Source organism: Patagioenas fasciata, chromosome 15 (assembly GCF_037038585.1).
Source record: "Patagioenas fasciata isolate bPatFas1 chromosome 15, bPatFas1.hap1, whole genome shotgun sequence".
NCBI classification, from domain to species: domain Eukaryota; kingdom Metazoa; phylum Chordata; class Aves; order Columbiformes; family Columbidae; genus Patagioenas; species Patagioenas fasciata.
Genome location: NC_092534.1, coordinates 14244305 through 14258828, shown reverse-complemented (window position 1 = coordinate 14258828; position 14524 = coordinate 14244305). Strand labels below are relative to the sequence as shown.

General features: G+C 58.3%; 1 protein-coding gene across 1 annotated transcript in view; it reads right to left on the bottom strand.

Moving 5' to 3' along the window:
• Positions 1–86: 86 nt before the first annotated feature.
• Positions 87–14524, bottom strand: part of RADIL (Rap associating with DIL domain) — a 21791-nt gene continuing 7353 nt past the window's right edge. Inside the window, exons 3-15 of the mRNA XM_065850383.2 lie at positions 13239–13549; positions 11529–12194; positions 11323–11360; positions 10093–10253; positions 9300–9412; positions 7972–8206; positions 6851–7023; positions 6050–6200; positions 5540–5730; positions 4338–4734; positions 3945–4084; positions 2822–2961; positions 87–2494 (exon numbers count right to left, since the gene is read on the bottom strand). Of these exons, the coding sequence (XP_065706455.2) occupies positions 2389–2494; positions 2822–2961; positions 3945–4084; positions 4338–4734; positions 5540–5730; positions 6050–6200; positions 6851–7023; positions 7972–8206; positions 9300–9412; positions 10093–10253; positions 11323–11360; positions 11529–12194; positions 13239–13549 (2822 nt within the window). The 3' untranslated portion in view covers positions 87–2388. The remainder of the gene's footprint in view (positions 2495–2821; positions 2962–3944; positions 4085–4337; positions 4735–5539; positions 5731–6049; positions 6201–6850; positions 7024–7971; positions 8207–9299; positions 9413–10092; positions 10254–11322; positions 11361–11528; positions 12195–13238; positions 13550–14524) is intronic.

Sequence of the window (14524 nt, the reverse complement as noted above, 5' to 3'; positions counted from 1 at the left end):
CCATTAAGTCTCCTGCAAGCCCTCCCTGGTCTTCTGTCTTACCATCAGAGTGAACATGTCGAAATCCAAGAGACAGCTACCAGACGGGAGCTTAGAGAGATTTATTGATCCAGTTTAGTGTTGACACCAAGAGCATTTCTTAACATACATCAGCCCGGTGTCAAACAGGCGCCATGCTGTGTTCTGTATCGGCGTGAGAAGTTTATACACACTCGAGCTGTACAGTATTAACAAATGGGGGAAGCAAATCCCTCCTGCTGCTCCTCCCAGGAGAAGCAAGCCATCATGCACACTGGTAAATAGCTGGGTTTATTTACAGTCTGTTGCAATACCTGACTGCACTGTGAGCAACATACAGCTCTGGGGCTGTTTCCCACCTTCAGGGGAGCCTGCAGAGGGTTGTGTTGGTTACCCCGGTTCTGTCTAGTGCAAACTAAGCCTCCCCGGAGCCCTGGCTCCCGGGCAGGGGGGAGGAGGGAGTGCATGCAGCCTGCCCAGGGGCTCCAGACAGCCCATTTCCAGCCCTGCAAACCTGCTGAGCTCCGTGGGGGATGATCAGACCAACACACCTACTTGATTCGACGTCGAGTGAATCACCAGCAGCCCTGTGGGGCCCTGAGCCTTTGCTCACCTGCCTGGTACAGCCGAGTCGGTGGCAGGAGGGCCACATCGCTGCCAGTCCTGCTGAGACGGCACCCCGGGCCACTTGGCTTGAGCATGGCAGAGCAGAGAAGCAAAAGGCACAAGTCTCTTGGTGAAGGTCTGTCTTACCCTAGAAAAGCCAGGCCAGGCTGCGTGGAAATCCACTAGTGGAGTGTTTCCTCTGCATGGATTATTTCAACATCTCTCTCCTTCTGCAAAGTGCAAGACTAAGCACAGAAACCAAAACTACAGCAATGAAGTAGCTGAGGTTTAATTAAGGCTGACCTTGTTAAGCATCCCTTTTTTTAGCATCACAATCCTCGGAGCACTGTTGTTGGGAGGTGCCATGTGAACATCTCATCTGCTGCCCGAGCCCGGTCCATGCTGGTTTAAGCGCAGGGTGTGATGTAGAGCTTTGCGGCAGGCTGTCTTCATAGGGTTCGGCTGAACTAGGTCTCGGTACCTGTCTATATGTGGAAATCAGGTCGGGTTTATCCCATTAATATGTCTAAAAGCACAGCGAGGACGTGGCAGGCAGGAGGCCGGGTGTGCAGGGTCGGGCCAGCCGCACGGTGGAGCTGCCACCTCGGCTCTGGTGACACCGTTGCTGTTGGCAGCAGATAGCGGAGCTGTTTCTGGGACGTTCAGGACTGACCTTCCACAGGGAGCCTTTTGCTGCTCGTCGTCACCCGTCGGCACGTCAGCAGCACAAACTTCTGAAATGCTTTGAGCGGGGCAGAACACAGGGCGGCCACACAACGGCCTGGCAAAGCGGGAGGGAGAGGACCAGGACACGGTGCCAAGATCTTGTTTGTCTGAATCAGTGTCAGCTTGTTCAGGTCCCAGGTGGCACAAACTCACCATTCCCAGCTCGCAGGTACCAGGGGCAGAAGCACTAACCCGGCCATAGCCCCTTGGAGACGGCAACAGCTCCTGCCTGGGGAAATTCTCCACTTGTGAATGCCCCGCGCTGCTGGGTCAGCCCCAAGGACCTTCTGCCAGGATCACGGTGCCACAGCCAGGCAATAAATCTGCTGCATGAGCAAGGGTGAGAGAGTCCTTGTCTTCAAGGGGCTCCCCCAGGACTCAAGGAACTGCTGGTGGTGTCAGCCCTTTGCTGCAGCTGCTTCACATCCCCAAGCAGATCTGGGGGCAGCGTGATTGTAGCCCAGCAGCAGAAAAGCGCTTGATTTTGGGCATGATACCAGGGAACTTAACTCCTAGCGAGCTGTCCTGCTTTGCATTCTACTCCTGGGTACTTGTGCTGCTTTTACCATTCCCAGAGCACCCTTCTCCAGGCTGATGTGCCAGCACCTCAGGTGGCCACTGCCACAGCAAAGCTCAGGCCTGTCCCACATGCTGATCTTTAAATCCAAAAGGTGTTTCAAGTCTTTTCTGTGCCAGCATGGGAGACCTGTTCACAGCCCCCATGTGGGGAGCACCCCCTGTCTGCCCCCTGCCAGAGGGGACCAAGGAACAGCAAAGCTCCTGAGAAGGATGACACTGTATAAGATGGGGCCAGACGACTGATCAGGAGTGATGCTTCCAGCCAGTGCGGTGGGAGAAGCGTGCACCACCCTTCGTGTCCTTTCATCTGCTGCAGCACCAGGGCAAGGCGTCGAAAAGCAAATTGAGGGCAGTTGTGGAGTCCTGGTCCCTCTGTCTTGCCCTCCAGGCTCCCCGAGGTCAGCCTTAACCAGAGCTGCACCTTCAAGCTGCGGCAGAAGGACCCTCGTACCACAAGGACTATGAGAAAGAGGAGCTGGAAGTGATTTTTTTGGCTATTTCCATGTCCGACTTGGCAACCAGAAACCGCAGCTTCTTGCCTCCGGAGCGGATGAGATCCACCGCGCTGCAGAGAACGGCAACAGGGAGAGAGATGAGTCCTGGCTCCTCGGCAGCCCCCCGGGAGCCTGCCAGCTCACAGACATTTGCAAAACACCCCCTGTTTGCAGAACACCTGCACTGTGTGCTTGCCTGGTGTTACAGGCAGGGCCCATTTCTCTTCTGCGTGTAGCTTTACAGGCAGCTTGGCCTTCAAGCAAGCGCTGCCAGGACGAGGGCAAATGAGCCCTGAGCTGCCCCGTGGGCACCTGGACTCTGCCAAATTTTTTCTCCTGCTTCTGCTCCCTCTTCCAAACCCCTCCACCCAGCTGCCTTCCCCTTTTCCCGGTACTACCTTTGGTAGTCAGCCCCGATGAGGCTGGTGCCGTTGACAGCCAGGATGCGGTCCCCGATGGAGAGCCTGCCGTCGGCGGCCGCGGGGCCGTCCTCGATCAGGGTGCGGATGTAGATCCCCGGGGAGCAGAGAGGAGTGTGCTGTCGGCAGGGAAAGGCGGTGAGTGACCAGCCAGGGCAGAGGGGACACAAAAGGTTTGCGGTGCCAAAGGGCTGAGCTCCCCAGGAAGAGTGACTCTCCCCCCAGTGCCAGGTGGGACCCTGGAGGCACTGGGGACCGTGTCACTGATGGTATAAGGAAGGAAACATGAGCATTCTGTTTTATATTAATTTATACACAGAAAGGAGAGGGCAGGCAATCTTTCCTTGTTCAATTAAATTAAGAGTAAAGCATCATCGACCTGCAGCCGTCTTGGGATGGGAGCCCTTTGCTCATGGCTGTCCCCAGGGCTCAGTGATGCCCTGTTTCCTACTGACTCATGCGCTGCTGTGAAAGGCCACTTAGTAAGATGATCCATGGCACTAAACCAGATGGACACGTCACCTTATGCAAGAGCAGGGAGAGCACTGAGTGCCGTCGCTGGTGGGGCTGTTCTGGCACCCCACAAGTCTCCCTGTTCCCCTCTGCATCCCTTGCCACCCGCTGAAGGGTGCAGGAAAGACCTCGGCTCAGTCATTTTCCTTCCACAAGAGTGTTCATCCCGTTGCTTTCTCCAGCTGCAGAACAGCTGTGCTGGATTTTGCATGTCTCTTTTGCCCAGAGAGGTGGTGGATGCCCCATGCCTGGAGACATCCCAGGCCAGGCTGGACGGGGCTCTGAGCAACCTGAGCTGGTGAAGATGTCCCTGCTCATGGCAGGGGTGGCACTGGATGAGGTTTAAAGATCCTTTCCAACCCAAACTATTCTTTGATTCTATGTGCAGCACAGCAATCCAGGAGCAGAGATCTGCTCCTCACTAGAGACTACTCTGTGCCTTACTTTCCCCAATAAAAGCAGCCTAGCTCCCGTACAAGGCTATCTGATTCTTTGTTGGCTCTTCTTGGGGTATAAAATATGTTTCACATGTCCCACTCCAGCTACCTGGAGGGGCATCAGCCCTGTCCCACCATCAGTGCAAACTCACCAAGCCGTCGATCAGCCCCATCCCCAGCCCGATGGGTCCTCTCTCCAGCTCCACCACGAAGACGTAGCAGAAGTCATCGGTGGCAGAGCTGCGGCTGGAGGACTCTGGCGTGGGGTAGTCGTAGGGGGTCGGTGAGCATCCTGGCAACAGAGAGACTGGCTTTACCACTCTGGCATAGCCCAAACCCAGCCTTACACCCTCCCACACAAAACTGCCCCACCCCAAATCCCATCGAAGCTGACCTCAGGCTGGTTTTCTGCCCGGGCAGGAGCTGGATGAGATGCTTCATTTGCTCTCACCTGTGCTGTCCAAGCACTGACAGGTCCGCGCAGCAAACACCCTCCTGCCCAAATCCTGCACCCCCCAAAGCAGGGCAGCATCCGCTTTCGGTACCTTCAGGGGTGCTGCCTTTGGTGCCATTCATCCCGTTCCTCCGGGGCTCCTGCAGCCCCTTCCCAGTGCCCTGTGGGGACTCTGGGCTCCCGCAGTCAAAGTTGAGGGGGGTGGTGGGTGGCGTCAGCAGGCAGGAGGGGTCTGTGGGTGCTGTGCCAGCTTTGGGGGCCAGATCCCTGCCCAGCTGCAGCTGCTGGAGCTTCTCCTGGAGCTGTGGCTCGCTGGTGGGGTGCTCGCAGGGGCAGCCGTTGGTGGCCAGGTGAAGTGGGGGGGCCCATTCTGCTTCTGGCTCGGTGCAGCCCCCCAGGGAGTCGTGGTCCTCCTGGGGGATGATCCCCAGGGCAGCGGGTGGGCTCTCGCTCACCTCTGGGACTTCAGGTGTTGCACGTGCCTCTTTCTATAGAAGGAGAAAGACACCCTGTGTGACCCTCCCTACGGGTGCTTTTCACACCCTACCTACACCCCACCACCCTGTCTGCTTTGCTGGTGGCTCCAGCCGAAACCTTGGCAATTCAGACACCGTCAGGGGTAGTCCTGGCTTCCCAGCACGAATCCCGGGACCCCAGTTTTGTGGCCAGGACTGTGCTGGGGATGCTCACAGCCACCCAGGTGGACACTCCTCGTCATGTCACTGCTGGGGGATCTCTTTGGAGGGGGACACTGGGGAAGCGCAGCTCCTCCCATGGCCCCAGAGCCGGGTGATGTGGCCCCAAGGCAACGGGAGGAGGCAGCGGTGCCTGTGGGTGCTGCAATGGATGGGGAGAGGAGAGGGAGACTTGCTGGCGGGACATTCTCCCCTGGGAGCTGGAGATGAATGGCAGTTTAGCTCAGCACCCGCAGCACGTCTTGCCCTCCCTGCACTTTATAGGCATTAGCTAATTAGTGCTTTTGCTCAAGCCTGCCTGGCTACGTGGGGACAGGCAGGGCAGGGAGGCCGGCGGAACACGCAGGGGGAAGGGGAGCCCTGCCTGCAGGCACCCCCCTTCATCCCTCCTTCCCACTAACAAGATTGCTGGGACCAGCCCGTCCTTGCTGCACCCCGGGCGGGGATCAGCAGCAGTAATCCTGCTGGCAGCTCTGCAGGAGGGCATCGCCACAGCTCCAGGCTGCAGGCGAGGGCAGCAAACCCTTGGCACCGGGCTTGGAGGGGACCTGAGACCCTCCTGCCCACCCAGGAGAGGAACAGCCCTGGCGTGGGGTACCTTTGGGGGTGCTGAGCCCAGCCCCACGCCGGTGTGGGGGCTCTTGCTCTGCAGGCTCCAGAGGAAGTGGCGGATGTAGAGGAGGTGCCGGTAGATGTTGTCATCCAACGTCTCCACCTCCAGGTCCACTTTGAAGCCGCCGCTGGGCAGGATGATGGGTGGGTGGTTGTCAAAGGACTCCAGCATCTCATCTGAAAGGCAGAGGGAGGGAGGCTAGTGCTGGTCCTGGCTGCACCCCACTCCTACCTCCCGGCTTTCGGCCACTCTCTCAGGGGAATCAGGGACACGTTGAGCTCCGAGACAGCGGCAACCCTCCCTTGGGAATGCAAAGAAATCCCCCAGCCATTCTGAGCATCCTTTGCAACACCCAAATTGCCACGGTTATTCCTGATCGCTGCAGTTACTACAGGAGCCCCAGGGAGGGGAAGGGAATTGCCTGTTCAGTTTGTACATAAAAACCTTGGAGGGAACCCGCAGGTGATCGCAGCAGCACGAAGCCAAGGGGCTCACCGGGTTGGAAGGCGGCCGGGTTCTCCTCCTCGCCAGGCTGCCACGCTGTGATACAGCCCACGTCCATCACCGCCTGGCACTGGCTCAGCACCCGGTGGAGCTGCGCGGGGCTCAGTGCCGGGAACTCGGCTCGCAGGGCCGGCCAGGTCATCTGGGCAAGGAGACAGAGCACGGGTGAGCGGCAGAGCCGAGGAGCCGCTTTCTGCGGGGAGCAGGGGCTCGCGAGGGAAAAGCTGAGCAAGATGCAGTGACCCGAGCATCCCCTCCTCAGTACTGCCCACCCACGGACCCGCCACCCCGGGAAGGGGCAGCTGGTGACAGCAGGAGAAAACGCCTTGTTTTGGGGGTTGATCCCCTAGTATGGGGCGTTTCTTTCTGTAGATACTGCAATAAAGGCAAAAAAGTCATATTGCAGTATAGGTACAAGATTTTCACAGTCTGTTCTGAATCTCATTACTAAGCTGGCACTGCTACACTCAGGAAAACTTACAGAAGAGTGAGAAAGGCAATCTGAGGATAATTTAGGAGGAATTATTAAAATAGCTGAGTTTGTACTTGAAAATCAGCTTGGGACGTCTGTTTTCAACCACGTTCAACTCTGTAAAATCAGAGAACGGTCAGATATTTGGTGGCTCTGTCAGTCAACATACACTTTTCAAATATTTGCTGACATTTTATGATCAATGTTTAGTAAAAATGAAAGAAGGGACCTATCCCTGCAGGGACACCCAAGCACTGAGCAGGGTCTCTCCTTTCCCGTGCCCATTCTGATGCCACGAGCCCTGGCCACGCACCCCTCACCTGGACCAGCTGGGAGCCGGGCATGGCCAGCAGGTTGGCCACGCTGGCCAGTTTGGCGAAGAACTGCTGAGCGAGCTGCTCGAAGCCGGCGCCGCGCAGCCAGTCCAGGAGCAGCCGCACGCTGGCCCGGAGCTTCACCCCCTGCGACCAGTGGAAGCAGCTGAGAGAGGAGCCTGCGGAGGCACAGAATCACAGAACGGTTGGGGTTGGAAGGGACCTCTGGAGATCATCCAGTCCAACCCACTGCTAAAGCAGGGTCACCCACAGCAGGTTTCGCAGGAACGTGTCCAGGTGGGTTTTGAATGTGCTCAGGGAAGGAGATGCCACAACCTCTCTGGGCAGCCTGTTCCAGGGCTCTGGCACCTCAAAGTAGAGAAGTTTCTCCTCATGTTCAGATGGGACCTTCTATGCCCCTGTTGTTGGGCACCACTGAAAAGAGTCTGGTCCCATCCTCTTGACACCCACCCTTGAGATATTTCTAAATACTGATAAGATCCCCTCTCAGCTTCTCTTCTCCAGGCTGAACAGTCCCAGCTCTCTCAGCCTTTTTTCCTGAGAAAGATGCTCCAGACCTCTCAGCATCTTCAAAACCCACCACTGGACTCCCTCCAGTAATTCCTTGTCCTTCTTAAACTGGGGAGCCCAGATGGCAATGCATCCATCACTGCATGTGTGGGGAAACAACCCCTCCAGCTAGAGCCCAGCCCCAAAGCAGCAAAATAAATGGAGGTTACTGTTCTCAGCATCCTATAGCTGTAACTGCTGGTGGTGGCCAGATCTCACCTGGCACTTACAGGGGGCTGCTGTGTTAACGAGGGCTAATGAGCACCTCATTTACAAAGCTGCAGGAGTTTATTAATGAGCTGTCCCTCTAAATGCTCTCAGCATCCTCTGCTCAGGCTCCAAAGGGCAGCGCTCTAGTGGGGGTGAGGATGGGGTATGTATGAGGTTAAATCCCTCCTGGGAATGGGGACAGCAGCTGGGTCTGTGCTTGTACCCCCAAAAATGGTGCTGAGACCTGCCCATCTCCAGCCTGCTCTTTCCTGTATTCCACAGCGGCACTGGGATGGCTCTTCCCAAAGGGCTCGTTCCCTACAGGTAGGTGTTTGAGGACGACTGACCCTTGTCCAGGAGCTGGTTGAAGAGCAGCGTGTTGGAGAAGAAGAAGAGGTAGGCGAACATCTGGGAGGTGATCTCGGGGTGCACTTCGTACTGGCGGAGCAGGTCCAGCGCCGCCTGGTAGATGAGCACGACCCTGCGGAGCTCCTCGGGCAGCGGGGACGCCCGCCAGCTGTCCCGGCACTCGCTCTGGAAGGGGTTGCACTCCAGCAGCGCCGGGAGCGACACGTACAGACACTGCAGGGAGAGAGGGCGGCAGCTTCACAGCAGGCTCGTTTTTGTTTCTTTATTTTTATTGTTCTTTTTGCATGAGCCAAACCCTTCTGACCCCATCACCTCCACAAGCCAAACAAACCCTGCTGGTGCTGCTCTGGCAAGGGGCTGAATCTGCTCACCCCCCCGCCTCAATGCGCTCCAGTGTTGTGCAAGTATTAAAAACAAAATATATATATATATATATATATACGCTTGTCACTTTAAGCACTTGGAGGTGGCAGCGTGGGACAGCTCAGCTAAAGGGATCTGAAAACTGCTCTGAACCAGGGCAGTGCTCAACCAGCTGGGCATGGGGATGAAAGATAAACCAGGACCGATGGTTTTGACCTTTCATAGAATCACAGAATGTCCTGAGTTGGAAGGGACCCACAAGGACCATCAAGTCCAACTCCTGTCCCTGCGTAGGACATCCCCAAAATTCACACCATGTGTCTGAGTGCACTGTCCAAACGCTTCTTGAACACTGTCAGGATTGGGGCTGTGACACCTCCCTGGGGAGCCTGTTCTGGGACCTTTCCCCATTGCCTTAATGGGAGAGCAGCACCCACCTCTGCGAGGCCCAGGGGGAGGTGAGGGTGCTGGGGAGCCGGGTGCTGCTCTGGTGGAACGGTGCGGGATCAACCCCTATGTCCCCGTGTGCTGATGCCAGCACACAGGCAGCTTTTTCTCCTGCCTCACACTGCCCGCTCTGTTCCCTGCTCCCGATGCTGCTCGGCCCTCACCGCCCAACAGTGACGGTCCAGGGGCCCCTTTCCATCGCGCCCTGAATCGCACCATTATGCTGCGCGGGCCAGAGCCAAGCAGCTCTCCCCAAACGCCTCCCCCGAGCCGCTGCACTGCAGGCAGGGAAACACGCCGCAGTAATTCAATACTTTTCCTGGGCTGCGACCAAAACATCGGGGCACTTCAGCCCGAAGGAAAACACCTCGGTGTGATGCAACTGCCAAAAAGTAAAAGCTTAAAAAAAAAATAAGCCTTCTGTGCAGCCCAAGAGCTGCTGGGGATGCTCGTGCTGGCCCTGTGGGTTGTTGTCACCTCCCTGTGGAGCACATACCTTGGAGATGTAGTAGACGCACTGCTGGAAGGTGTACATGATCACCTCCTCCAGCACCGTCATCGCCTCCTCGCTGGCGGTGATGGTCGAGGAGAACAGAGATTCCTTGGAGCCTGCGGGGTGGAGAGGAGGATGGGGTAGCAAACCCGCAGCAGCAAGGTGGGCTGAATTCCCCGCTCCCCAAATCCCCGGAGTGGGGGTTACTTGTGCTCCCAGGCTGGCATCACCACCGTAGCATTCCTCAATGGGGACCGATGCTCTTCTTGTCCCCAGGCACCCGCCTGCCATCCCCCACAGCTCACAGCACTGCAGCACAGTGGGCTCTGCCCTGCCAGCAGCTCAGGGCTGCACCCTCCTTCCAACAGCCTGGTCTATGCACATTTTAACTTGCTGCATAGGTCAGAGATTTCTGAAGCTGATTTAATCCCTTTTTTGTTTCTTTTTTTCCTGGTATTAATGCTGGCAAGCCATTCTGCAAGGCTGCCTGCAGATCCAGGTGCCCCCGCAGCATCCCCGGGGACACAAAACCACCCTGCTGTGGTGGAAAGGGGGTGGTCGGCTGCCAACATGGCACAACCCGGCCCCGAAGTGCAGCAGCACCACGGCACGACACAAGGCTGCTCCTCCCGCACACATTAACAACACCAGCCTGCCCACAGACATCCCTGCCGATGAGGATTACGGGAGGTTAAAGGAGAATCTCAGAGGAACTGATCACCGCTTGCAACAGGGGATCAGCGGAGAAAAGTCACTTTGGCTGGTGAAACAAGCAGGGCGCTGAGCCCAGCCTTACCTTTGACATCCAGCTGCTCCTCCATGCTCTGGATGTAGGTGGGCGATTTCTGCTGGATGAAATACAGGACCTCGATGGCATTGGCCATCCAGAAGAGGATGTGCTGCAGGTCTGGGAGAAGGTCTGCGATGGTGAAGCGGGACAAGGCGGCAGGGTCCTGGCTGGGGACACACAGCAGGCATTATGGCTGCTGCTCCTTGGCATCCCCATTCAAGTTTTTGGGGAGAAAACAGCCTGGGGTAATGCCAGAGAGTTTTGCATCCCCTCACCCCCAAGCCCAGCACTCTGCTTAGGAAGACCCTTTACAAGCAAAAATCTGGTGGTTCCTGCTCTCTAGGATGGCAAAGGGGACCCTGTCGAGACTGGGCTGGCCAAGGGCCACCTGGCCTTTGTGGGGTGCCACTTTTGGGGGAGACTGCCCCTAATACAGCTGAACTGCAGTAGTCATGGCTGAAGAACAGTTCTCCCCAAGAAGTACGTGCTGCTCCTGCCAGCTCTGGACGATTAAACCCAGCCCGCCTGCCCTGGGCTGTTCAAAAATAAAGCAGAATAAATAAAAAGCATCTGGGAAGTTTCTCAACTGCTGAACTGCTTTCTCCTGCTACAGGAAAGGCCTGGGAAGCATCCTCAGAGCTTGGCCTCAAGGAGAGCTCACAGCAAGCACCAACAGATGCTGCTTTGGAGCCTGGATTTTGGAAATGACTGGGAAGCCAGCCTCACACCGCACCAGGAGCCAGCCCCCTGCATGCTGTGATGGCCCCAAAGTGGTTCTTCCCACCCCAGGACACCATGTGCCACCATCCCTGGATGCACACATGCAATGCCAGCCCCACCCTTGCTCCATGGGGGGGTCTTCGGCATGAACAGGGTGAGACCCCACACCAGGGCCATTCCTGCCATGTCCCTCAGGGATGCTGGGGCAACAGGTACGAAGTCTTGGCCAGGTCTTGGATCTGAGAAGACCCCAGAGCTGCTGCAGGTCTTATTCCCTCCTGAGCTCGCCCACTTTTCCAGCCCCACACATTCCCAAGCAAGACCCTTGCAGGAACTGTGGTGAAAGGACCAGAGAGCTGAAAGCATGGGATTGAGCAGGAAAATTCAGTGTCTACTGGTACCACCAGGCTGGGAGGGTGGTTTTAGACAGCCATGGACTCCCTTCACTCACAGAGAACTGGGTTTAAATCTCTCTGTTTTGGGGCAAAACAAGGAAGGGCAGCAGGTCGCACTTACTGCTGGGACTGCTTCTCAGCCAGCTCCCGCGTCCGCTCCTGGGCAGGGAGAGAAGGGAAAAGCAAAATGAAAACCAGTGTGACAGGGCGGCACGAGCATCACCCGACCAGCACTCGCTGCCGCTGCGGGCCAGACTGGGAGAAGCCCCCGTGGGGGTCCATTAACACCCCCACCCCATCAACACCCCCGTCCCACTGCCAACTGACCCACACTGTCCTCTGGATCATTTTGGCCACTTTGAGCAGCAACTGCCCGAAGTCACCCGGCTCGAAGCTGGTGGCCGAGTGCTGGATGCAGAGGCAGAGCAAGAAGGCGGGTGTCAGCTTGTGGTCGTCCCCCCCCGGCTCAATCAGGGTCATGATCCGCTGCAGGAGCACGTCCTCAGCCGCCGGTTTGAACTCCAGCTGCAGCTTTCTGCGGGGAGCCCTGGGTCCGCTGGCGGGTGAGGGGTCCCGCTTTTTGGTGGTAGAGTCCCTCTCCTTCATCAGGCTGCCACACGACCCACAGACAGGGGGACCCTCGGGGACAGCGGGGTGCAGGGCGCGCAGCCTCAGCAGGGTCTGTGCCGGCAGCGGCTGTGCCTTCATGGGGTCCTTGTAGAGGAGCAGGTAGTAGAGACCGAGGGAGAGGAGGTCCCCGTGCTGCAGCACAACCGTCCGGGTCACCTCGGTGAAGTTGACAGAGATGCTGGCACCGGCAATGGGCTCCAGCACCAGTTTCTCCTCCAGGCGATGTCGGGAAGGTCGGAGCTTCCTGATGGTGCAGTGCAGGGGCAAGATGTCGGGGGCTGACAAGCTGATGCTGGGTTTGCTCGCCTGCGTTCGCTGGCCCACCGTGTGCTGCTCGCGGTTCAGCAGGTAAACCAAGCTGTCCTGCCAAGGGGGGAGACACAGCATGAATAGGGGACTGGGGGGAAGGAGCCCTCCTCCCTGCCATGCAGTGGGTGCTGCAGCCTCCCGCTGTCCCCAGCTGTCCCCTCGCCTGCTGCACCTTCACACGGCAGAAACACTTTTCTCCGTTTTCCTCACTGCCGAGCAGGACAGCAGCAATCCCCGCTTTGGGTACGCTAATTAACAGGCGCAGTAACTTTGGCCATGCAGTCAATGGGGCTGCTTTGGGCAGATCAATCTCTCCCTCCACCTCTCACACCCCTGCCTCTTCCCACAGCAGCTTTTCCTTCCCACCTTTTCCCCCCAGACTGCAGTGCTGCCTGCATCCCCCTGCCTGGGGGAGGACGGTGGGACCCCGGGCCGAGAAGCCGTTCCCTGCCCTGCCGCTCCCCCAGCCTGCCCGCATGCCCTGAGGTGTCTCACGTAACCACCCCGTGCCTCAGTTTCCCCAACTGGATTAACGGCATGGCCGTAGGGGGCTGAGGGCTGCAGTGCCGATGTCACCCTGCCAGAAAGCCTGGAACAGCCAGATCCTCAATGGGGATAAAGTAGCCATTAAGCACAAAAGCCATCCCAGTTCTTTCCATTTCTCCAAGTGCCTCCAGCACTGGGGAGCAGGAGCTCCCACACACGCTGTCTCCTTGCTGCCTCTCATTACATTTGCCACTAATGAAGCAGCCAGACAGGGGATGGGGCAGCTCAGCCATCTCCCGCAAAACCGAACCTCCCTGGTTCCAGAGCAGGGATGCTGCTGCGGGGATTTCTCTGGGGCATTGTCCGGGGGTGGTGGGTCCAGGGTCCACGCCCCCCGTCTTGGGGACAGGCTTGGGGACAAGCTTGGGGACATGGCCGCAAGTATCAAGCTGGCACCGCTTCGTTTTCTAGAAGATGCCCTTCCGCGCCACCCACCGTCCCTTACCCCAGCAGCTCCGGCCATGCCAGCGGCCCCCCTTTCCCCGAGCTTTGGGGGGGTGGGAGGAAAGCGAGGGGGTGCCGGGGGGTGCAGGGGGTGAGCGCGGTGCTTACATGCTGCTGGCTGTAGCCCTGCAGGAGCAGGAGGTGCGGGGACTGGTAGAGGGAGTACCGCATGCTGCTGCCGCCGCTCCGCGCCGCCGCCGGGCTCCCGGGCAGGGTGGAGCAGTGCCGGGGGACCCGCTCCGCGGTCCCGGCCCCGGCCCCGGCCCCGGTCCCGGTCCGCCGAACCGGGCAGCCCAGGCTGGTCTCGCTAAGGCTGCGCCGCAGGGTCGGGGGGGGCCCGCGCCGTTCAGCCCCCGCCGGCGGCCGCCGGGCCCCCCGCGCCCGGTGCCGCTGCAGCTTCCGCGCTTGAGCGTTGATGCCTGCGGGATGGGGGGGGAGAGAGCAGCGTTCAGCCCCCCCCACCGCTGCCACCTCCTGGCACCCCCGCAGCCGCAGCACCCCACGGCTGGGGGGATGCTGCAGCGTTGGAGTGAGGATGGAGCAGCTAAGAGCCCCCTTCCCGGGATCACACACCCTCCCTTGGTCCCCTGCCCTCTCCAAAGGGTGACACCAGGACACCAAAATGGGGAATTTCGTGCCCTAATGCCATCATCAAAAAGCGGATGCCCCAGCCCACCCCAGCCCCCAAACCCCACTAACCAGGGGGCAGCAAGGCCGGGTTCAGAGTCTGCAGCATCCCCCACGCACCCTGGCCAGGGCTGGGGAGGTGGAGACAAAATCTGTGCTAAAAAGAAATTTATCTCAATTCTTGCCAAAAAAAAAAAGGACCTGGATGCTGCTTTCAGGCCTTCAGCACTCAGTGGCCGGCAGCAAGCAGGAGCTGCAGGGAGCACCCCTGGTCCCCCACAAGCATCAGCCAAGCATGAGAGCTGTGAGCTGCAGTGGAGCCTGCCTGCCCGCCTGTCTGCCTGCTGCAGGAGCAAGCTGTAATTAACTTTTCCCAAGCATCAATTCAAGCAAAGCCATCTGCAAGACTAATGGGAGCTGAAGTGAAAGAACAGGCCTGGCCGAGCTGCAAAGCAGCCCCTTGCGTGGTATCCCCATCCCCTCCTACTACAAGCATGGCTTGAGCTCTGCAGGGAAGAAAAGTTGCAGGTCTGATGGGCGATGCTCATACCTTGGGTGGGCAGCCTCCTGGGAGAAGGTCGCTGGCATTCAGGGACAATGAAGAAAAGGGAAAATAACTAAAGGATTTTCTTGTGGTAGGAGGACTGCAGCTGCATCGGTGCAACACGGAGCCAGAGTCCCGCTCACGGCTTCAGCCAGCGAGATTTGGGGACAAGTGGCAGGATTTGGGGACAGCAGAGCGGAGAGCCTAGTGCCCAGGGCTGCTT